Consider the following 24,095-nt stretch of genomic DNA (forward strand, 5'->3'; position numbering starts at 1 on the left):
ATGAATGAAGTAAGATGCGTGGATGCGGTGCACGAGAGGATCCATGCCGACACGTTTTTCTTTCAAGCCACTCGACACGGCATCAATGCCGGATTGCGAAAAAGCTCACTAATAACAGTTTAATGATGCAGCAGATGTGGCAGTGGCAAAGTGTTAACATTCAATGACTCATCTCACAGTTTTGGATATTGACTTCCTGGTATTAGTGAACTGTGTCGGTGGCCTTCAAGAAAAGTGTGTGCCGTGTGTGCATGAATCTGTGGTGATGTGGCTGAGTGCAACTTTCTCTCTATCTTCCTGTCTCTTTTATGAATATTCCCCTCTTTCTTTCTGCAGGTGTGCGTTAGTAGTACTGCATCCTCTCTTTCTCTCACTCTCTCTTTCTCTCCTTGCTCCATCTGTGCTTCAGTCACACGACAGAGAGGAGACTCTTGGGCAAACTCTCACCTCCGGTGCTCTGCGGCCTCTCTTCTGACACGGCTTTCCTGAGGGTCAGGTGTCTGCCGTCTGCTCTGCTCCCTTTGGCCGACACAATCGATGGCAGGGCAGGCAGCCAGTCAGACTGGGCTCTCTGAATGGTGAGCACGCCCACTACGCTGTGTCTCTGGTGCCTCAGTGAGAGGCGGCCTCTTTGGCCTGGATGAGTTTAGTTTCACAGGCACGATGTCAAGGGGTCAACGCCGGGAAACAGAGGTCATGGTGTTGGAATTCAAATTAGAAGGAGGGAGGAGCGAGATGGAGATTCAGAGAGCGGTTTATCTTCATCATGGCAACCAGCTTGACTGTCAATCACATGCAGCCACAGTGTGCAGTGCCCCTCCCACATCACTATTGGGTGGGGCGTGCAGCATCTACTGAGGTGCATCGTGGGTCCGGTAGTTGTTTAAACAGAAAAAAAAGGGTTGGGAGGGTGGGTGTAGCGGACTGCATGCACAGCCATCTCGGTGGAGGAGCTTCAGAAAAGCTGGTCGTTGTTTGTTAACAAAAAAGGAAATTATACAGAACTCAAAAAATAAAAATAAATAATAATAATAATAAAATCAAAGTAAAAATCCAAATAGGTAAATGATATAAGGGAGGGGACTGCAACTGTCTTCGGTTTTAAAGTCGGATCAGTTAAATGAAATGATTTAAGTTCTAGCAGGCAGCAAAAGTCATTTTCTGAATTCTGAAGAATTATTTTCCTGATGAACTGTCCTCTGTTACGAAACTGTTTTATCAGTAATCTTTCATCATTAGAGCGAGCTGCTCTGACATTATCGCCAAGCTCGTTTGAACATCTTGTGCAAATCTGCTTTTTTCTGTTTCATTTATTTACTACTGTTTACACTGTCATCTTAAAATTAAAAGCTAATGTCAGTCAAAACGAAAGCTAATATTTAAGTTTAACTCCATTAAAGTACATTTAAGCCTCTTTATTACATATTTTTTAACACTAATAGGATTTTAAATAGTTAGAACTGGATACTTATTAGCTAGCATTATGCGTATTTGGAAGGAGGTCAAAATAAGTAAGGGTCAAAGACAGTGTGCTACCTTACAGGTGAGGTGCTGGCTGCTGACACTTGTGAATACATACAGAAGAGAAGCCATGAAAGGTTGACACACTGTGGATACAATGCTGAAGAGAACCAGAGAGTGTGAGGAGTGAGGGGAAACTAAGTAAGGAAAAGGAAATAAAGGAACGGGAAAAAAAAAAAAACTCAACAAAAGGTAGAACAGATGAGTGCGAGGAGGCCATGCTGCGTAGGCTTTATTTGCGTCTTGGTTTACTTGGTTGGAGGCGTTGTGGCGGCTGCTGCTGTGACTGCTGTTGGGCATCGCCCGTTGCTACGGCAGCGCCTCCTCTGCTTCCATTGAGGCTTTCCTGATGGTGCTGTCGTGCTGCGCTTTTGCTGGAGCGTGAAGCGCCGTGTGAGCGAGAGTGTTGGCTGTGTCCGTGGCTGTGGCTTTGGCTCTGGCCCTCGGACGGGGAAGGCTTCGATGTGCCAGGGCTACTGTGAGATTTCTCGATAGAGGGCACCTGTGTGTCTAAAACAACCAGATTCACCAAATTACCAAAAAAAAGGCTACCTTTTGCTTTTCTTAGTGGTTGTCACCTGTTGCGCACCACTCACAACGAGCTGAGTTGCTGGCTAGTGAGATACTGAATCTAGCCAGTGTGTCTTATAGTCTATCGTGCTCATTAAATTTGATGTTACTTTGAGCTTATTTTTTAACTAGCATTCAAAGCCTTCCACGGCCATGTTGCCCTCTGTGTTAGGAGAAAGATAGAGGGAAGCTAAGGCAAGGCCTCTAAGCAGGGTGACATCATGGCAACCAAGAAAACAGACCACGAGAAAGCAAAAAGCATGAAGCGAAAGCTAGAATGGGTGCAAAAATGACTAGAGGAAGGTGGCGGTAATAAAGGAGACAAGACTGTAAAGAGAAAATGGACAGAGGTAGAGGTAGAAATAGAGAGAGCAGTGACAGGAAGAAAGCAAAAAAGAGAAAGAAAGGGATAAAGAAGAACAGACTACAGAGACGAGGAAACAGCAGAGAAGCAGCAGAGTGTTGTTAGGGGAAGATGGTGATTAATTCGAGGTGAGGGGAATACATCGTGTCCTACCCTTGGCCGGATCTGGAAAGATCCCATGGCTTCGACTCTTGATGACAGATGATTTTGGGGAATCCTGATTATCATGCGAGGAACCAGTGGTTTTAGGGGAGGAGTGCTGTGAGGAGGGTTTAGAAGAACTGTGACGACCCTGGCCTGAGTGCGAGCGTCTGTGGTGGTCCCCCTCGCTCTGCTCCTTGAGAGGGAGCCACCGCGGGATGTTGTCCAGCTGGGCAGTGTTGGACAGATCAATAAGCACCTACAAGCAAATAGAAAAGTTTTTAAAAGTTATAGAAAACCTTTATGGATTCATATATGTATAAAATATAATATCAAAGGAGCTTACCTCCCCCAAGAAATCATTAGAGGAGCCCTTGTCATAGTCCCACACGCTCACCTCCAAAGTCTTCTTCTTAAGCTAAAATGTACACACAGTTGAAGAGTTCATAAAAAAGTTTCAAGTTTCAAGCTAAAGTTAAAGCAGTTTCACGCCTTCAAGCAGCCGAAAAACGAATAGAAACGGCGACAGAAGTTGGCAGTTTTGCTGTGATTGATACAGGCTCACTGAATCTAAAATGGGATCTAAACAGATATAATAAATCTCAGCGATACATCCATCTGCTCCGCTGAAAACCAGTGGCAACGATGACAGGTTGGCACAGAAGCAGTAAAAAAAAAAGCAATATATTGTGCTGCAGTTTTTTGTTATTTTCAATCTGGAAATTAATCAGTTGAGGGCTTTCTTATTTGTCCATTCATATATGAACTATTACAGAGTTATAGAAAAATGCCATTTAAAAAAAACAGCGTAAGATAACAATAACATTTTTGAGTGTCTGAGCTCATAGTGTCGGTTCACATGTTGCTTGAGTCTATAGCTATACTAGTGGTTTTGTTACTCTGTACTTTGGCAGGGCATGCTAACAAGCTCATGATGAAGACACCTCCAGCTTATGATGTTATCATGCTGATGCAATTGTGTTTGCTTAGAAAAAACCCTAAAACATTTAAACAAAGCAAAATATTAGCATTAAGACAGTAATATCAATACCATGCGTGAATAATAGACTGTATATAAAAGAGGCACCGCCACCCAACCATTTAGAGTATAAAGAGCAGCATGTAAGGAAGCAATATATGTTGATTGTATTTTCTTTCTAATTATATCTGGATGTGAGAGTAAAGAGCAAAGTTATCAGCTAATGTTAGCAAGCTTGGTTAGCAGGTTGCATACAGTTAAAAAAAATGGTACAGATACTGTATATGTGCACTGCAAAGACACAGAATCAAAGCTGGGAGACAAAAGTTTTGGAAACATTGTTGGTATGATTAATCCCAATTACACAAAGTGAGTCATATTACTGTATTTGTCAGATAATTAAATTAATAATTCTCCAAAAAGCACCAACACCACAGTACAGTGAGGCCCAGCTCAGTGGCTCAAACTAGGCTCAAACTGTTTTAGTGTAATCAAGTGTCTCTGACCACACAGTACCTGTTCCAGGTGGATGTTCTTATAGATGACAGTTTGGTTCCACTCAGGGTTGATAGTCTTGCCTGCGTGTTTGGTCTTCCTCTTGTTTTCAGCACTGGGGGGAACACATCACAGCAACACACACTTGGTCAACGACATGTATGCAAATAACATGCGTGTCAGTGAACCTACGCATTGCAGGGAGCAGAAGATACTGGAGTAGGGCACAATGTCACAGTAGAGGGAAAAGAATGAATGTGATGCACATTGTTTGGATGGTAACAATGTATGGGCCTATGTGCATGGATAGCAGGGTATGATGTCAGGGTGTGCTGCAAAAAAGTCCATTTCAATGCCCATCAAGTCATTTAGTTTCACAGAATTTTTATGCATTGAAAGAACAAATGTTTCAGGTCTCCAGTAAGAAGAAAAGCACCAATAGTCCCAATGACAAAAACAAATGTAATGACCGTATACCAAATGTTTTTTTTTTTTACCTATTCTGAGTTAAGATATTTCACATGAAAAAGTTATGCTGGGCATCAATAAATGACTTGTTGACATGGATATTTTTGCAGTGTGTAGGGTTTGAGTTCAGACTGTAGCATATGAGTAAGTTTGGAAGAGTTAGGTTGGAAAAGACAGGGACAATCTACTCTATACTGGACAACAATGGTATGAATTGGCCGTAGGGCAAAATAATAGTGTACACTGGATGTGGATGCAGGGCACTGAGGGTACATTATGATGTCAGGGCACAATGTAGGATATTACTGAGGGATTTTAATAACAAAACAGGGTCAAAATCTAGGGTATTGGGGCCGATGTTAGGGTTTCAAATTACGATGGTTAGAAAGGAAAAACAGACCATCTACCAGAAAAAGACAACAGTTAACTCTGAAAACAACACAGGGGACTACTAGTTTATATGTAGTAAGGAAAACAGATGGTAAAATAATAATATCTGGGGCATCCAAAGAGAGTATCATGAAATAATGGATACTAAGGGAAATATATTCAGGTTGAAGGGAGTTAGTAGGACTGAACTAAGTGACTTTTATCAATAAACTTCCAGAGAGAAATTAACCTTGCTCTTTTTTTGCCTTAACCAAAGTGACAACTAATTATCAACCAAAACAGAACCAAAGTGCCAAAGTGGGCAAGTCACATACCTGGCATTCTGGACAACCATGACCTGACTGAGGGGGTCCAGCATGCATTAAATATAGAGAACAACATACAGAAACAATAGTCAGAGGGAGGGTGGGGGGCGGGTCAAAAAGTGTCTGTGGACTGTGAGGGGAGATTGAGTCTACACTTAGCTTAGGTTTAGCGTGTGATTTGTCAAGTGTGCCTTTTAGAAAGGGGCATGAACAGGAAGCTGCGGTCTGCTGCAGTGGTGGATAGAAATTTTGCTATAGTGTGTACATGACTGCATGTATGTGTGCTGAGAGGACTCCCAGGTCACGTGACAGATCTTGTGGCAACCGGAGTGGAGATCTGTCACTCATGAGCCAGATCGCGCAGTCTGATTTATTTCTTAAAGTTTCTGCTGCAAGAGCTGAAGGCTCAACATTTGTTTTACGTAAAACAAAATAAAACCCACTGTTTTTTTTCTGGCTTCTCAGTATTGAGACGCTGTCCCACGTAGTTGCCAGAAGACCTGCGATGCAACTGAAAAGCCTCTCTATGGATTGCAGCTGGCATTGATAGCTGTGAGATTCCATGTATACACACACAGGGTATACACGAGTATGTGCACACATGCCTTTAAGTGTGCATGTTTCCATAACCACTTTAAAGTGGCCGTAGGGCTTGTGGCTGCCATTCTCTCAGTTTCTTTAGCATAGCCCCAAACCCGTTCATAACTCACAGTGGCATCGGTGCATGAGTCAACCCGAAGGCGTGTGAGAGTGGCAGCTAAAAACCCCACAGCTATACAGTATATTATTACTTTTATCTGAAATGATCCCTGGAAAAAAACAAAAAACACTCTCTCGAGGGACCTCATCTCATGCCGAAGAGAAGGTGGGAGAGTCAATTGCATTACAGTGCAATCACAGCGGGAAAGGGAGCAGTAGACTTAAGCAGGAGTCTGGATTGTATTGCAAGTAAATATGAGAGCTATTGATTTTGACTGCACTCACACCTACAGTGGAACACACATCAACAGGGGCAACTCAAGTGCCTCATTATATTTACATAATGTTTATGCCATTCGGGAGCAAAAGAAATGGGCTGCTGAGTTTTGGACTTATACTATGTCAAAATAAAAGACGACCTTATGCATAGTAGCACATAGGCGTTATGGAGTTCATATCAGAAACATCCATGTGTTGCACATTGAATGATGTCATGATAAGCCAAAATCAATTGTACATCGATTTTAAAATGAATGGAAACTAAGTTACTGCTTAACAGACTGGCTGTCTGTGTAGCCTAGATGGGAAAAAAGATCTTAGCTAGAATGCTGCTACTGCTTCTGAAAATCTGTATACTTAATTACTTGTTCTAGCTCTGAAATCCTTAACATGTGCTTTCAGTCTAAACACTACTAACTCACCCTCTCCCTGGCAGGAGATACACTTTAACGAATGGATCGGAGTAGCCATTGTTATCCCGCGGGGCAAGGTTTCTGGCCTGCAGGACGTGAACTATCAAGTTGCCAAGCTGCTTGTCATAGTGGATTTGAAGCTGCAAAAAGAAACACAACTGAATTACAATAGATTCGGCTGCATTTTAGTCTTGCATCTATCTAATTTTAGCAAAAATAACATCCATCTACTCAGATTCTATACTCTTAGAATTAAATCTACACAGATTACAGATTTACAGTAATAGTTTTGTGTCACAAACCTGTATCTCTCCAGATACAGGGTGGGGTTGGCTCTTTGTTCCCTCTGCAATCTGTAAAAGATGAAAACAACATGGTGAAACAGACAAAAGTGTAGGTGGAACTTTTGTGTGTACTGGTAGCTGATTATAAGGTGGTGTACAGTACTTTATGCTGCACTTTAGGCTAAACTGTGAAGTCTCCAAATCATAGAATCTGTGCATCTGTTTCAGGGATCCCTTCAGATAATTGACATCCTTTAAAAAAGACATATACTGTTACCTAATTTTAACTAATAAATAATTATATTATACACATCTTAAATTCATATTGAGTTAGAGGTAGATATATCTCTTATGAAATCAAAGACAACTACTAGCAAACGTTAAAACAAAGTTTAGAAGAGCTCTTCAGAAACTCTCTGCAGACAGAGGCATAGCTTCAAAATAAACTTTCCCAGAAACTCAATATTGCAATCTTAATGGTGCTTACAGTGCAGCCAGGACTGCTATAGTCAAAAGAAGACCATGTACTTCCATCTCCATGGATTTACATGAGTAGAGCAAGCATCAATATCAAAGGTTGTGACACAGAGTCAGAAACAGCAAAGGAGAAAAGGAGGAGCTGGGGCGAAGGTTGGTTGCAAAGCAGCTTGCAGCTTTGCAGCAACTGTGGGTAAGCTAAAAAAGCCTGTGTGAATAGCATGTTCTACGGTATCTGTGGATTGTGGCTGGGGTTGACATGTTTGCTTGGCTGCCTAAAACGTAAAGAATGTGATTGATAGCGTGCCTCTAAACTCGCCTTGCTGCTGTGACGTTTCTTGCTGACTGAGGGGGATCCTGGCTGACCGGGGCTGGAGGTTGCTGAAGTGGTGGCAGGCAGGCTGGAGGAGGAGGTGGACAGTGGAGCCTGCTGCTGTGACACTTTCTGCAGCTCGGCCGCTAGCTGCTTGGGATCAACACCTGGAGATCTGGGAGGTCTGTCACCTAGAAAGTTAACATGAGTTAACTATGAGTACAGATCATCATCGCTGCACATAACAAACCAAAGGATCTTGACAATGATCTGTCTAGGGACCAAATGAATCATCACTATGGCTCTTAACCCAATTCACTTCCAAGTCAAATTCAATGGAAAAGAAAAGTGAATATTAAAGTGCCACAATAGAGACAGCTCTGTGAAAACAATCGCATGTTTCCAGAACTGTTCTGTGTAACAGACTGAGGAACTAGGCCACAGAAAAAAAAAACATGGCTCAACTTGAGAGAAAAAAGAGAGCTGAAGATAAAAAGAAGAAGAATATGAGAAGAGCATCTGAAAATAACAAGAGACAAAAGTTAATAGGGAAAAATTGAGGACAGAGGAACAGGAGTGAGGAGGAATCAGTGGAATCAGTTCCAGTTGAAATTATAATAAAAATAATTAGGTAACAACTTACCTTTGCTGTGCTCCTGGAAATCTAGGTGCTGGGAACCCTCAGACTCTGCCAACATGTTGAGATCCCTGTTGGAAAAATTACATTTCATACATTTCTGAAAAGTGAAACTAAAGGAATTAAATGACAAGGAAAAAAGACAAAAAAAAGGTACCAGAAAAGCCACAAAAACATCACAGAAATGGAGAAAAAAATGATGTGACAATAGTTAATTAAAAAACAGGACAGCAAAGCTAGTGATTAAGACTAGCTTTTAAATATTAGACATTAAAGTCATGAAGAGGTTAAAATGATCCATCTTAAATATAAAGAAAAGAAAAGACAAGAATGACATTATGGCGGGTTGAACAGAGTGCACAAGAGAAAGATTGCAAGTGACACAGGTTATACTCACAGTCTGACACACACTTCTGCCTCATTACACGGCTGTCCAACGAGCCCTTGTACCTCTTCATAGGTTTTCCCCGTCAAAAGAACACCATTCCACTCCAGGACCTGCATTCCTATATACGATTTGCACACCCAGAAGAGCAATCAATATTGATCCTGTATTTTCCCACATCCAGTGCTGTACAGACACATCCCTCTAAATAAAAAAAGGAATCAAAACCTATCTCATAAAACAATCAAATGATTAAAAAAATCAGTCCATTCATTTTAGTCATTAGTTATTAGTTAAGAGCAAGCAGAGTAAAAGGGTCTGTTTAATCTTAAAAATATATCATTTACAATCAAATACACTTTTCTCCAACCTGCTTTAGCAGTGACAGGTGTTTCCCAGGACAGGCTGATCATTTCTATATATAAAATAGCGCAGTGATATTCCACTCAGCACAGCAAACCCACCGCATGCTCCAAAACACACCCTGCACGCTGGCAGGACTTACACGGATTGAAACAGCTCATCAGGAAGGTCCTCTGTTTTCGACGGTACTCTCGAGCTGCGTGCATATGTGACAGGAAAGCTAGAGTACACTGTATTCCCACACTGGTATTATTCATCAACACCCTTGAACTGTATATAGTAGCTTTTGGAGGCTGAATTCCAGCGATCAAACAAGCACCCATTCATACACACACACTCCTTCTGAGACACAGAGCCTCTACCCCTGTTGAATCTGACAACGTTTCTCCATATTCGCACCAGACAGAGTGAGGCATCGTGTTCCCACTGGCAGAACCGAAGTAATTTGCAGCCATTCTGCTCGGTGTTGATGACAGGGTTACGGGTGTTATTATGGTTGAGGTGTCTGGCTAATGGCACCACAGATGTACCTTGACTCTTGGACTACAGCAGCCGCTAACAGTTTTAGTTTTTTCTCTGTGTTAGAATAAAATGCATGACACAATTGCTCTGTAGGATGTTGTTGAATCCTCTGGCCTTTGACTTAAAGAACAACTTTCAGTATCATATTTCTATCTTTTCATGGTACTGTTCTCTCTGGAACCCTTTATAGCGTGCTTACAAAAAAGTGGAGAGCGTTAAAGCAAAGTAAAGCAGCCATGTACTACAATAAAAAGGAAACAGGAGGAGAGGTAAACAAGAGCAGCAAGTGGTCATGCTCAAGTGCACATAAACACATCCTCAGAGTACAGGCAGATGGATTATACACGTCTAAACTGTCCAACCTCAAGCTTTACTGATTGTGTGACACCCTTCATGTGAGTATGACTAGGAGTTCACTGATCTCATACTCCCCTATGTAAAAATCAATATAATGTGTTCCTGTTACACACAAAACAAGCAATTTATTGTTAAAAAAAAGGCCATATCTGTGGGTTAAGAACTATAATATAATGATTGGTATTTTAGAACAGTCATCAAATAATACAATAGATTTGTTAAGAAAATAACTCTGCTATCATGACACAGCCATTAGGTTCTATCTCCATTCCAATTAGTCAAAAGGTGAAAAATGATAATAAAATGATACAAATATAACTGCTGGTTTAAACACTCAACACCCATAAGCTTCTTGTTTTTGGTTCTCATCTCTCATGACCAAATGTGAGTCATGGCCCGTCGCCTGCAGGTGATAAAACTAAATTCAAATGAAGACCTATTTTTGTAATCTCCCTGTTTCTCTCACTCCAACTACATGTTCGATTCTTTCAGTCTGTCAGCTGCGAACGACCAAAGATGTAAATGCACCCAAATTACACGCGTGAAGAAAAGGTTTGTTTGGCATGCTTGTTGAATTTTATATGAGAAGACTGAAACATTTTGTATCTTAATTTTGTATCGCACAATACCTTATGGCACCCCTTAACTGTATGGCAGAAGACTAGTGAGTTATCAGTCACATTGTAGTTACACTCCATTTACTCTACTTAATTTTCACAATAAGAGATTTAATTAGATGAAAGAGCTTACCTTCAAGAATCTTTCCTGTTTGTTCTGCCGCTCCACCAGGTAACACTTTGGCAACATATGCTCCAATGTCTCCATTACTACCAGGGACCTCTTTTCCTCCGACCACTCGGATACCCAGACCATTTCCTGTTAATGCCCCAAAAGAAAGACTGGTGAGTGTTTATGGTAGAAGTAGCCCACAGTCTACAACATTTATAATTCAATATATGATTTCTTTTGTATGACTGTACACAAAAAAAACCTCGTCAAATAACATAAAAGTGTGACTATTATGTAGAAAGCCAAATACACTGACTACAGAGTCAGACAAAATAAAGACTGTATAAAAGACATGACCTGAATTCTTTTTAATGGCCACAAGGGGGCAATGCCTATGGTTTCAAAAAAGGGAAAAGTGCTTTTGAGTTTGAGTCAGTTTTGAGTCTCAGTCACTTGTTTTAGACCAGCGGTCCCCAACCCCCGGGCCACGGACCGGTGCGTGAGTCATTTGGTACCGGGCCGTGAGAGTGAGACTCGGGTGTGAAATGTATGATTTTCAGGGTTTTTATCAGTTTTTAGTGTTATTTTGTTATCGGTTTTTTTTTTCGTTAACTCGGTTTTCCTGGGTCTTTTCACGTGTGTTATGAATAAATCTTCTTTTTTCGGTACCGGTACTAGTTTTATTTTGTTGTATTTATCCGCGACACCTTAAAGGCCGGTCCATGAAAATATTGTCGGGCACAAACCGGTCCGTGGTGCAAAAAAGTTGGGGATCGCTGTTTTAGACCATATTTAATAAAGCATTAGGTCCATTTTCTAAACCCTTGTCATACTGAGGATTATTAGAAATAAGCTCATTGGCTAACTACTTGTGATTCACGAGTCAACGCCCAATGAGCATGCAGTTTCACAGCCAGACGTGCCCCTTTCTCAAAACCTCTAAGTTTTGAGACCAACATGGTGAAAATCCTCATCTTGAGGCTCCTAAGGAGACTTCACAAACCAAGAGGTGACGTAGCTGTGGCCATCTTTTATACTATCTATGGTCAAAATAGAATTAAGCCTGTAATTTGATATTTTGTATCAAATTAAACATGTAAGTTATTTACTAAAAATACAATAATTTTTCAGAGATAAGCAGGTAAAATGTAGCTAAAAGTTATGGGTTTAGATATCGTGGGAGCTAGGGAGCTAGCCAGAACTAGCCATAGCTAAAGCTAAAGCTCATTATAGCATACTTGCTGGTTTTGGCTAGCTGTAAACTTTTGACTGAAATATATACACTTTGATGCAGTCTCTGAAACTTAAATTACTAGATGCTTAATCCAAAACTGATGAGAAAACCCAGCTAAACTCCAGGTAAAGCTTAATAGCTTAAATTGATATGTTAATTTAAATCACAGTCTTAAAGAAATGTGTGCATCATTTTGTTTGCAGATTTTCTGTGTCCAGCAGCAGTTTAGGTCATATGTAGGCAGCACACTGTCTACACACAGTACACTGTTAACTAGATTAAACCACTACCCTTGTATTGATTTTCTCAGCCTACATAAAGAGGCTTTCAATTACGCAAAAACAGAAACCTTACTAATTTTGAACCATGAAACCATTTTTTATGGTTATTGAAGCCAGAACAAAAACATTGCAGCAAAATGACTCAGTTCAGCACTGGGCGCTAGTAAACAAAACGCTTCCTTTCTGGGCTGCTTGTTAATTGCATAAGATAATCCTGAGTGTGAGGGATACGCCATTTTGAGCATGGCAATGACTGATGAGCATGGAGGAGAGCCAAATCGAAAAGGAAGCCAGGAAATGAAATGCTGGGCTGCTTTGAGCCTGGAAGAGTTGTGTGATGCAACATATAGGCTAGCAAAGTGACCTGCTAGTTTGCTGAGATTTGGCTTGAATATTAAGTAATATGCATTAAGCTAACTAGTCATGCTCTGTAAACCCAAAAAGATCTAGATTAATGTCTATATTTTGTTATGCATATTTTGTTGTCTATCCTTTGTAAATATTTTTATTTCGTTTATTTTATAACATTCTTATTCCTAATTATATTTGATGCAGTCCTAACTGACTGTACAACAGTCAATAACACATGAACATACATGCCTTTCTGACTGTATAGTCAGTCACTCTACCATTAACATGATGCTCCTGTAAACTGTGTTACTTTACCTGAGACACTGCGGTCTTTAGGATCCCTCTGCAGTTTGACCCTGAGGTGAGGGAAGGGGTAGTATGGACCTTTTCCCTATGGCCCATACACAATGGTAAGACGTTAATTGCCTTGTGCTACTATACAAAAACCATACACCATTCATGCAACATATTTATATATATATTTATATATATCAAGATGATTCCATGTGAATGCATGCAGCTTGGTGTTTCATAGATGACACTTTGAGAACTTTACTACAGTGTATGTGTTTTTTCCTCTTTCACCTGTCTCTTCTCCTGTCCGTTCTCCGACCACCCATCTCTCGGTTTGTCAAACCAATCTGTCTCTTCCCGTCTAAGGTGGTAGGCTTCAGGGATAAAAACAAGCACAGCTTCAAAACCAATCTGAGAATCTGGACTTTTCCATCCACTTACAGAGGATGGTTATCAGGTCATTTAAAGGTGATTACATGCCATTGAAAAAACGTCTACATATTAGTTGTTAGGTTGCAAAAAATATGAGGAAAAAATATGAGCCAAACAGAAGTTTAATCTGTTACACTTTTTGCAAAGTAGGAAAATGATGCCAAAAACCAAAACAATTCCATATGTATGCACAGAAAATAAGGCAGATTGAGAACGATTAAAGCACTATTAGTACAACACAGTAGCATAAACTAAATCTATCTTGCCATACTTGTCGATAGATGTAAATGTTGGGTATATTTGTATAATTTTTCTCCAGTTGTTAGGAAGGTGAATGAGTCTCCTCCCCAACAAGTGTGTGATGAATCTTATGAAAACTGTAAAAAATGTAAAATCATTTAAATTTGTTTTAAATTTCCAATATAAGTATTGTTTGTATTACCAAATTTGAAATGTCTTAAACCTCCCCAACATTTAGACACCATTTTGTTGATATGCATTTTATTTGTGGTGTTAATATATTAGCGTAGAGAACTGAACTAATACTCTACCATTGGTTGCATCGTCTCTGTTCAAAGCCATCAGGGAATCACTTAGGGCTGCAATCAAGGCAAACGGGTTTAATGTATTATAAAGTATGAATAAAATATTGGGATCCATATGAATCAATAGGTAAATAATTAAACTGCATTCAAGACAACTCAGACATGGCATCTTTAAGCATATGAAACAAAAAGATAGGAAATGTTACTATGAATGTAGTTTGCACTTAATGACAGCCCATTTTGCATCCTGTTTTAGTAATACATTGTCCTCAGCTTAAAGTTTAGAAGTTCTAGAGCTGCTTTATAGAAGTCGTTTTTGAAACACATGATTTATTGCGAACCACTGCTATCACGGCAGCAAGTGCTGGCAACAATAATGTTTTTTCCCCTTTCCTGTTGTAATAGTGCTTTTGAACCACTGTTTTGGAAAAAAATACTGTCCTCATATGTATGACAGCTCATTTGCTTTCAGCTATAGAAGCTGCACCAAAAATAATGAACTATGTTTGCTTAACAGAAGTTAATCAAATGATCAGATTTTCGGTGATCTTCTTACATGAAGGAGGCATGCATGCATTTCATGCAGCATAAAATCACTCATGTATCACAGTGCACAAAAGCAGATATTTAAGACAAGACATGCATGTAAAAGTTTTATATTTATTAACACAGAAGTATTGCAAAGAAATATCATGCATTTCAAACAAAATGAAACAAAACAAAACAAAAAAAACATTTTAAATCTTCCTATAGTTTAGTCTTACTGGGTACTAGTAGAAAGTTAAATGCAATCATGGAATAACTAAGTAAATATCCTGTATTCACATTGCACATCAATAATCCAAAAATATATATTTGTATATTACTGTCTATGAAAATGCAGACAGGACACTATTATGCTTAAGAGAAATTGACTGAAACTGACAGAACTCTAACTTTTTGAGTGGCAAAGGCACTTTTTTCATTGCATCATTTACAGTGAAAACATTTTCTCTATGTGATCTATTTTAAAGGATCAATATACTACTGTCGTCTAAATGCTTAATTAGAAGGATTTAAAATACTTCAAGCATTTCAACAGCTACGTGTGACATCATGTTGAGTTTTAAAGTTGTATTTCTTGGGGGACGCCTTTCATGTATCTGAAACAGGATGTCAGACTGTACAGTGCAGTGAACTCATATAGGAAGATGTTACACAATAATTGGGATGAGAATAGAACAGAAAATAGAAAACAGTGTATACATAAAGATACATTCAAGTCTATAGGAAACAGAAAAGTTTACAAATGATTTGCATGCACAAAGGAACTCAATATTAAATGTACTTGCACTAGAAAGGAATAAGAAGACACATTCAACAGAATGCAAAGGAAAAACAAAAACACCTCAAAAGACATGCTGAGTCTGAATGAAGAAACACAAGCTATATTTTACCCACTTTAGTAATAAATTCATGCAAGACAAACCATAACCAAAAAGTGTTAATGATGAAACGCTAATTAGGAATGAAGTGGCAGTGTAACAAGTCTGTTTTTTACCTTCGCTATCTGACATGGTGCCCTGAAGATCATCCAGCAGCACATAACTCCTACCCCTTGTTGGCTCTTCCCTGATATGTTGCTGCTGCTGGGAGTCTTGCAATGAAAGGCAAGAACCAAATTGGTCCCTTGAATCGGCTGAGATGGGAGGCAGAGGTCCCGCTGATGCACGGGCCATACCCATAGGCTGCCCAACAGGGCTCAGTGGACTCTCTTCTTCTGAATTCTGGGCCACTATGGGTATTCTGCCGCGCCCACTTTGGACAATGGGAAGGCTAGTAGGTTTGGTGCGACCAGATGGGGTTTGATAATTTGGGCCGTCTCCAGATGCTTCACCATCTCCTTTCAGCCTGAGTGAAGAGCTTGATGGGTCTCTTTTGATAGACAAGTCCAGGCCATAGCAAGATGTGGGCCTGGAGGATGGTCTTGAACGACTACCACTAGGATAGGCAGAATCCAAACCCAAGCTCTGACTCAAGTTAAGTGACCCAGCCAAGTTAGCACCCAGGGTGGATCCTAAATACTTTTGCTGCTCTGCAATATTCTTCCGAAGACCAAAGGTAATCTCATCTTGCAAGAGACGGCTGGATCTTGGGGATGCACTGGTGGACCCCAAATAGCTAGTATAGTCAGTCTCTAAACCTCTACTGTCTGTAATAGAGGAATACTTGGAGGAGATTTTAGGATCTAGTAGTGGTGTCTTATGTTTTTGGTACAACATAGATGCTGGGAGTTGTTTAGCTGCCTGCTTCTCAAGAGTAAGTCGACTGATGCTATACTTTTCTGACTTTGGATAGTGTCTCTGAGAGTAACCAGAGATGCTAGAGCTTGGTGTATAGTAGTGCTGTGAGAGACCTGTCAATTGTTCTAAGTTTTCAGTCCCACCTGTACTTCTCCTAAACTCTTGCTTAAGCTGCTGCTTTAAAAGTTTCAGTTCATAGGGTTCCTCCATGGTATCCTCTTCGTCAGGGGTCTTTCCAAAGGTATGAAGTCTGGACGTGGATCCCAAATAGTCAGTAGACCCCAGATCAGCAGCACTCCTACGAAGCAGTTTCTCTGCCTTTGCCAGCTCCCTCTCAGCCAGACTATAAGATGAGGACAGACCTGTGGAGCCTTTAGCTAGTTCTGCAGCATCTTCCAGCAGCATGTAACTCCGAGGTGTGTGGTGATCTACATCTGTGTAGTAGGAATCAGAGACAGCTGACATTGGGCTACCTGCTATACTTCCCACTTCTAAGGCTCTGAGATCAAGATGATTCCCATATTTGTCATACTTAACACCAAGGTAAGCTGATGAAGTGGGATCAGGCTGACGGCTAATGACATCATATTTCGTTGCATCGAGCTCTGAGAGTAGGGCTGCTTGTCTCGCAGCTTTCTGCTGCAACAAAAGCATTTGGTGGTAACTCTGCTGCTGGGAGGTAGTGAGCGAAGGGACAGAGGAGTAGATTGAATGAGACTGGTAGGACTGAGGTGTCTGGTAGAGAGACTGCTGAAATTGACTTTGAGCGTATTGGTACTGAGAGTATTTTCCATACTCGTGCTTGGTTTGCGGTGGGACAAAGTCATCCAATTCTGACTGAGGAGCTGTCCTGGGACGTTCAAGACCATGACTTTCAATCTCCTCATCCTCACCACCTCCTCTAGTCTCTCGGATGTTGCTAACCTCACTGTCTGACATGTAGTCTCTGTCCTCTGCAACACTCTGCAAGTAGGCCCTTTCCCTCTTCTCTCTTTCTTTAAGCAGTGCGTCCTTTCTACGATTAATGCCCATCTCCAAGTATCTTAGCTTTGCATCTATCTCTTTCTCCTCCTCATCTAATTCTGCTTGTCTTTTGCGGAGCTTGGAAGACTCGCGCTCCACCAGATCTAGCTCTCGATCAATGTCTTGTAGGATCTTGGCGCGTGCCATGTTGGAATTACGGCACATTCTTCGACGGGCTGAGCCAGTGCTATATGCTGTCTGTCCAGTGGTTGTTGACTCATCCTCTGATGGAGGATTTGGGAGAGTCCTCTTCACCTTCTTTTGAGTCCCTGTTGGTGTACCACCTGAGCCTATGCCCTGTAGGAAAAAAAGTGTTGTAAAAGTAGTTTAGTTCCCAAAATAATTGTTTAAGGAGCCTTCAGCTTCATAAACAATATGTTACTCAGATAAATTAATTAGTGATAACTGCTGCATTTTATGAGTAATTAAAACAGAGCAAACTGTATAAATTTAAGTTGTTTGATAGTCTTCCTCTATAAGGATGTATTGTAGTAGAGTGATTGAAAGACAAATTGTTGATTATCTTTTTTCTAGGTAACAGTAACATATGTATTTCTGCCCATAAATATTCCACACTACTGTTGCACAAGAAATAATTTATTCACAAACCCTTGATGGATCTCTGACAGCTTAGTGTTTCCTGCAACCTCAGCTTATTTCCAACTGTTTATGTATGTATGAGATTCTCAGTGGTGAATTGCCCAGGCAGAAAACTGACTACAATACTCCATGATATTTTACCTAGAAATGGGATTAAGCTGAAGATAACTCTCCAGAAATGTCAAACTTAATCAACCAAAAGAAAAGTTTAAACACAGATCACACCATCTGAAAGTTAAAATAAATTCATATTTTTGGCTTGTGGTTTTGCTTCCTGGATTTATGTCAATTACAATGGTAGTACTTACAGTATAGCCTTCACCATACTGGGTTCCAGATGTTGCTCTTTCTTCTCCTGTTGGACTCATGGGCTTAGGATCAGACATAGATCTCTGCATGGATTTCTGTCCTCTGGGACTTGCTGGAGAGGCTTTTGATGGATCAGGACTTCCTCTTAGGTTTTGTGGGCTTGTATCACCAAGGGATTTATCATAAGACACAAACTCAAGGGATTTGCTTGGTGAGATACAAGGGGATACAGGGGAATAGAGCACTTTGGGGGATTTAGGAGGGGCCTGAAGAGTAGAAGAATCAGCTTTGAGGTTAGCAGACTGCCCTATTTCTAAGGGGGTAGGTCGTTTCTTTGGTGAGGTCCTTTCAGAATCTGAAAGCTCCATTCTGGTATCCATTCTAATGTTCCCATCTGTATCAGTTTGTATAGAAATCTCAGTGTGGGCTTGAAGAGACATCTCAGACTGCCCACCCCTATCACCTCTGGCAGTACGTGGACGGCTTTGTCTGCTTCTGTTCTGAGCCTCCCATTCATCTTGATCCTCATCATCAGTCTGCACACAACTGTCAACGCTCTTTTTAGCAGTTCTCTTTTTTCTACCTGCTGTGTAAGCTTTGCTGACTGCTTCATCCTCTTCATCTGTCTGGCACCCACTATCTGTGATCTTTCGGGCCAGTACAGTGCCATCAGGTCCTAAGACAACTGCCTCTTGTATGTCCCCACCTGGGTACATCTGACGAAGCTTTTGCTCTTCCAGTTGAAGACGGAGCTGCTCTTGGAGTCTCTGAATCTGCTCAAGCTGCTGCTGCTGCTGAGCGTAAGTTTCTTTCTGCATTATAAGGTGAGCCTGTCTTTCCTCTTCTTGCTGGGCAAGTATCTGCTGTTTCATGGCCTGCAGCTCCTCCAGTTCCTTTTGCACCATGAGTTGTTCGTGTTCTCGGAACCGCTGAATTTCCTGCCGTTCCCATTCTAATTCCTCAGCCAGGCGCTGTTGCTTGAGTTTTTCCATTTCTAGTCTCTCGCGCTCTGCCTGATACTGGCTGTCTCCAGGAACCATGGGTGAAGAAAGCGCTTCCAGTGAAGCAGCTATAGCCTCCAGAGATGCATCAGTATAGGTGTCAAGAGATAAAGAAGTTGCTGCAGTAGTTGCAGCATCACCAGCAGTAGTGCCTCCTCTAGATATCTCTAGATTGAGTGGAGCATCTGCTTGTTCTTCTGCTGCAGTAGTAGAGATGGTGGATAGAAAACTGTGGGATCGAGTAAGTGGTAGGTTCTGGAGGTTGGAAAGAGAAGGCATGGTGTCGCTGGTATGCATACCTGACAAGGTGTTGTATGCTGTACTAAATATGGACCCTGGCTGGGTGGTAATGGCATATGTAGATGGGACTGGGGCTGCAACAGAGGAATAAACCACTCCATTTGATGATCTCAAAACACTGCTTGTACCAAAGAGTGTGCCAACAGCACTTGTGACTCTATCTTGAGAATAGGGAGGAATTGTCATTCCAGCGTAAGTTCCTTTCTTGGAGTAGTCAACAGCTTCACCTGTCAAAAGTCAAAGATATCATTTCAGTCCCAGTATTACAGAATTATTAATTGTTGCAGCAAGCCATGCCTTGTTCAAATAATGAAAAAAGGTGGAAGACCAAAAAAAACTCCAATGAGGTTCAACAAAGTAACAGCATGCAGGTACATGCAAAAAATATAATGGTAAAACAAAAAAAATGATTAAAAAAAAAAAGAAAAAATGTCCATGCAAAACAAAATAAAAACAAAAAGTAGCCATTATTTCCACATTAGCCATGAATAAGTGGAAGCAGTTCAAAGTGACATTTAAGTGACAGGTCTGCAATGTCACTGCACTGACCTGCATCAGAAATCTTTGCTGAGGTAAGATCTACTGCACCTTCAGTTGTGCCACTGAAATTATAGCTGTTTTTACTCTTGTAAATGAAGAGACCAGCCTCTGCTAGGTTAGTATCTGACATAGAAGGTTTAATTCCACCAAACCCTCTCATGCCATAAGGCGACCTGTCATACTGATAGTGGTCGTCACGATATCCAAAGCGATCTTCAGGCAAGGGTGTGGTAGGTTGGTGAGTTGCACAACTTCCTGCAAATGGAAGCTTGTACACAACATCACAACATACAGCTCTTTTCCCTGCAGTCAGATCCACTGGTTTGCCATCGTCTGTGATTACAGCTGTAACCACTTCGGTAGACGCAGTATCCACTGAAACCACAGTGTTGAATGGTTTATTTGTGCTAAGGTCAACAGCTCCTGACACTGTGGTTGTGCCATTAGTTAATCCATTAGCAATACAACTTGCAACAGAAGCGGGTGCAATTGTTACAGGGGTGGCCTGGAGTGTTCCTCCACTCGTACTAGATCCAACTGAGAGATTAATAGGGATCTCAGCAGTAGCATGAGTAGACGGCTGAGAATCAATTGGTCGATAAATAATTTGAGAAACGGGTTCAAATGATTTGTTTTTTGTTAGCTGAAGGGGTACTGAAGAGGTCAAAGAGGTGTCCAAGTTGTCGCGTCGCTGGATTGTGGCAGCACAAGTCACGATGGTAATGCTATCAGTTACTATAGAAACTGTAGATGATTCAGCACTGAGGTTGACCACAGGGGACTGCACTGCACTGCTGTGACGACTGACATCAGTCGTAAGGGACTGATGTCTTGAGTCTGGACCAGCAGACAGATCCACACCACGTGTGGTTGATTCTGGATCCACTTTCATAGTCCTAAGATCTACCACCTCAGAAGGTTGAATAGCCTGTCCATTCTGTGCTGGCAACTGGGGCATAGGCTTCTGCATTGATATTGGGAGACCATTTGCCCTTGGAGCTGGCACTGGTGGTGGTGTCCTTTCATGAACAACAGAGACAGTGGTCCTTTGGACTTCTGTGGTAACCACTTGAGAGATGAGGTTGGGCATCACCACAGGTGGCTGTGCTGAGGCTGATATAGCCTCAATTATATGACAAGAGCTAGATACATGTTTTTCAGGCCCACAAATTTCTTGACTTTCAATGGATTCTGTGACTCGTGTATATGCCAGAGGCACCCTGGTTGTTTGAGGAGGTGTTTGTTGCTGCTGCTGCTGCTGTGAATATGGTTGAGGTTGAGGCTGCTGATGGTGGTATGTCTCAGGCTGAGCTTGCCATGAAGGAGATGCTGGACCAGGGCTAGAGGGAGCATGAGTGGTAACACTATCTACAGGAGAGCTAGGCTGAGATGGCAGAGTGATGACCACATATGTGTCACGAAGATTGCTGGCATATCTTGGAGAAGAAGGAGACTTTGGTGATGGTTGAAACATTTTGCTTTCAGAAGTGGGGCTTAGATTAAGGGCTATGTCACTAGGACCTGTGGGAAGTACAGAGGGTCTTTGTGGATGTGGGGCATGGGCAGGTGATGAAGGCTGTGAGCCAGGCTTTGGTGCAATTGGTGGTTTAACACCATGTCCTGGTTTGTGGCTATCCCCAATTCCAACGGGGATGGATGGCTTTGGGGGTACAGGAGGGGGAACATGAGGTTTGTATGTTGGAGTAACTACTTGTCTTGTAGGTGATGCTTGAGCTGTAGTCATAGTCACTGTCTCTTGCCTTACTGGAGCTGCTGAAGCCTGAGGTGGAAGTGGAACTGGAGCTTTCCTGGGAAACACAGTAGGTTTTGGAGGAGTAGGAGGAGGGAGCGGCGGTGCAACAGGTTCTTCTGTTTTTTCCTGAGAATTAGCCCTACGCAGGACAGTTGGCTTCGGGGGCACAGGTGGGGCAGTTGATACTACACTTGGTATACCAGGTGTATACTGGGGGACTGTAGGCAAGGGTGATACACTGGCAATCACAGGAGCTGATGTTTTTGTAGATGCACTAGTCAAGTCCACAATATCACCTTGGGTTGCTTTGATTGTGGTTTCAGGTTGCTGATCTGATGTGGGTGATGGAAACGTTTCTTTCACAGGCTCAGTTTCCATTGCTGATGAGACATCTGATACAGGATTTTTCTCCACTTCCTTTTTAGGTATAATTTCATCATCAGAAGATAACTCTCCTGAAGAGCACTGCGTTACTTTTAAGTCTGGAATAGGGTGGAGTGCCTTTCTAGATGCAGTGGCTTCTACTTTTGGCTCATGCTGAGTTGGACTTGTTCCAGGAGTCAGGACTCTTTTCATTAGCTCTTCATAGGCAGTTTCAGCATCCAACAATGGCTTCCCATCCATGTCTAATGTTATTGTACTGCTTTTGGAAACAGTAATATCAGCAGGTTGTAGCACAATTTCTGGGTTAGTGCTTTCCTTTTTTGCCTGCATATTTTGGTATTCCTGCTCCAGCTGCATGAATTCCTTTCTTTTCTTTATCATGTCTTCATAAACTTCATCTGGCGATCGCAGCTTTTTGGGCTGAGTGGGAACAGTAATCTTCTCTGTGTCCTCGAGATCAGCTGTCGAATTGTCAATAAGAGATGCATATGCATAATCTTCGATGAGCATGCCTCCATATAGGGACTCTTTTTCTGGCTGAATTTCACCTTTGTCAGCTGTTGGAGACTTGGCCCTCAGCATTATCTCCTCATAGGCTTCATCAGCAGATCTGAGAGGTTTTTTCTGTGGTTTATCAATATTTTGATCATCTGTTGGGGAGTGAAGAGATACAGACATGGGCAGCTGATAGGTTTTCTGGACTGCCGCAATCTTTGCAGCATGGATTTCCAATCCTTCAGGATCTGATTCAATACTGGGTGAAAAGTCTGAGCAAGATGATCGTCTAATCTCCTCCATTTCAGCTTCCTGCCTCTGCTCTTCAGTTGGTGAGGCATCTTCAATAGGGGAAAGGTTGCTTGGCGGTGTCTTTTGATGCTCTCGCCTCCTCTGGGCTCGAATCTCATCTTTATCTTTTTTGGATTTTTTCCCTGAGCCCTTCTGTTTTTCTTGCTCCCTGAGCAGCTCCTCCTCTTCCCGTAACTCTTCTTCCTCAGAAGAGTCTTCGATAGTTGGCAGCATTTGACCAGGTTGTCTGTGTTTGGCTTTCCTGTGCTGTTTACCTTCACCACTGCGGATATGGCTCGGACTACTGCTATCACTGTCTTCATCCAGTGATGAGAGGGATGTTGGGGAAGTTCCAGGAGTGAAGCTGGACGCATGTAGACTGGAAGACCCCTCACCTCTAGACCGATCATCTGGAGAATCTGTCAGGCTTTCCATTTCAGGCTCTCCATCATCATTGGGTATAGACACAGGGCTGCTAGTTGTATTCAGCTCCATAGTTTGGAATTTGCGAACTGCAGTACCACTTTGTTGCTTCCCTTCTTTTGTTTCTGCTTCCATATCTTTGTTTATATCAGGTTTATCCACTAAAGTACCAAATTCCTTATCTTCATCATCTGGGCTTATGGTGCTTTTCTTGGTAAGCCGTCTGACTTTCCCTGTCGTGCCCTTCTCTACAGTTTCTGTTTTCTTTTGTTCCTTTTGTTTCTTCTCGTCCTCTCTGATCTTTCGCCGAACTAGGTTTTCCTCATCAGATTGTGAAGCATCTTCATTCTCACTCATTTCCATTATCTGTTTTCGGATAAATTCTTCATCATCTCCTGACATAGGGCTTTCTTTTCCAAAGCTTTCACTGCTATCGTCCAGGGAATCTGCCTTGACATCCATGGGCACAAGGAGCTTTTTCTTTGTGGTACCATTGCCGTTCTTATCAGAAACCACTCTGTCCTCTTCTGAGCTAGGAGAGTCAGGTGAGAGAGGAAGCACTTCTAATTTACGCCTGGCCTTTAGAGTGTCTGTTTTTTTCTCCTCTTCTTGTGTGGTTGCCTGGGCCTCAAGGATGGGCAGGACAGTGCTTTCTAGCTTTGCTAGGTCTGATGGGCTGGTTGGGCTGCCTTCCTTGACAGCTGCTTCTTTAATTCCAGGCTCTTTCAAGGTCTCCACTGTTTTCACCTGATGAATAAAAAAAACAAACTTTTTCAGTATATATGCTTAATTTCTGACAATTACGAAGACAGTTGTTTTAAATAAGCACAACATGCAAGTTCATATGAATTTAGGAATGACAGGAA

General features: G+C 41.7%; 1 protein-coding gene across 6 annotated transcripts in view; it reads right to left on the reverse strand.

Annotated features, from left to right (window-relative positions):
- The window catches only part of pcloa (piccolo presynaptic cytomatrix protein a), a 62,167-nt gene that overhangs the window by 5,856 nt on the left and 32,216 nt on the right, over window positions 1-24,095 (reverse strand). For 2 of the 6 annotated variants that reach the window (XM_082511807.1, XM_082511812.1), the window contains exons 5-21: window positions 19,893-23,976; window positions 18,042-19,570; window positions 15,369-17,430; window positions 13,835-13,882; window positions 13,143-13,225; window positions 12,873-12,948; window positions 10,713-10,838; window positions 8,733-8,841; window positions 8,342-8,406; window positions 7,705-7,889; window positions 6,927-6,977; window positions 6,634-6,764; window positions 5,243-5,269; window positions 4,092-4,185; window positions 2,943-3,014; window positions 2,609-2,855; window positions 1,774-2,031 (exon numbers count right to left, since the gene is read on the reverse strand). In XM_082511807.1, coding sequence (XP_082367933.1) covers window positions 1,774-2,031; window positions 2,609-2,855; window positions 2,943-3,014; window positions 4,092-4,185; window positions 5,243-5,269; window positions 6,634-6,764; window positions 6,927-6,977; window positions 7,705-7,889; window positions 8,342-8,406; window positions 8,733-8,841; window positions 10,713-10,838; window positions 12,873-12,948; window positions 13,143-13,225; window positions 13,835-13,882; window positions 15,369-17,430; window positions 18,042-19,570; window positions 19,893-23,976 — 9,247 coding nt within the window. Of the gene's footprint in view, window positions 1-1,773; window positions 2,255-2,608; window positions 2,856-2,942; window positions 3,015-4,091; window positions 4,186-5,242; window positions 5,270-6,633; window positions 6,765-6,926; window positions 6,978-7,704; window positions 7,890-8,341; window positions 8,407-8,732; window positions 8,842-10,712; window positions 10,839-12,872; window positions 12,949-13,142; window positions 13,226-13,834; window positions 13,883-15,368; window positions 17,431-18,041; window positions 19,571-19,892; window positions 23,977-24,095 lie in introns of those variants that run through there. The other 4 variants (XM_082511811.1, XM_082511809.1, XM_082511808.1 and 1 more) reach the window with 4 other exon arrangements.

This window comes from Aulonocara stuartgranti, assembly GCF_965226115.1.
Source record: "Aulonocara stuartgranti genome assembly, chromosome: 17".
NCBI lineage: Eukaryota > Metazoa > Chordata > Actinopteri > Cichliformes > Cichlidae > Aulonocara > Aulonocara stuartgranti.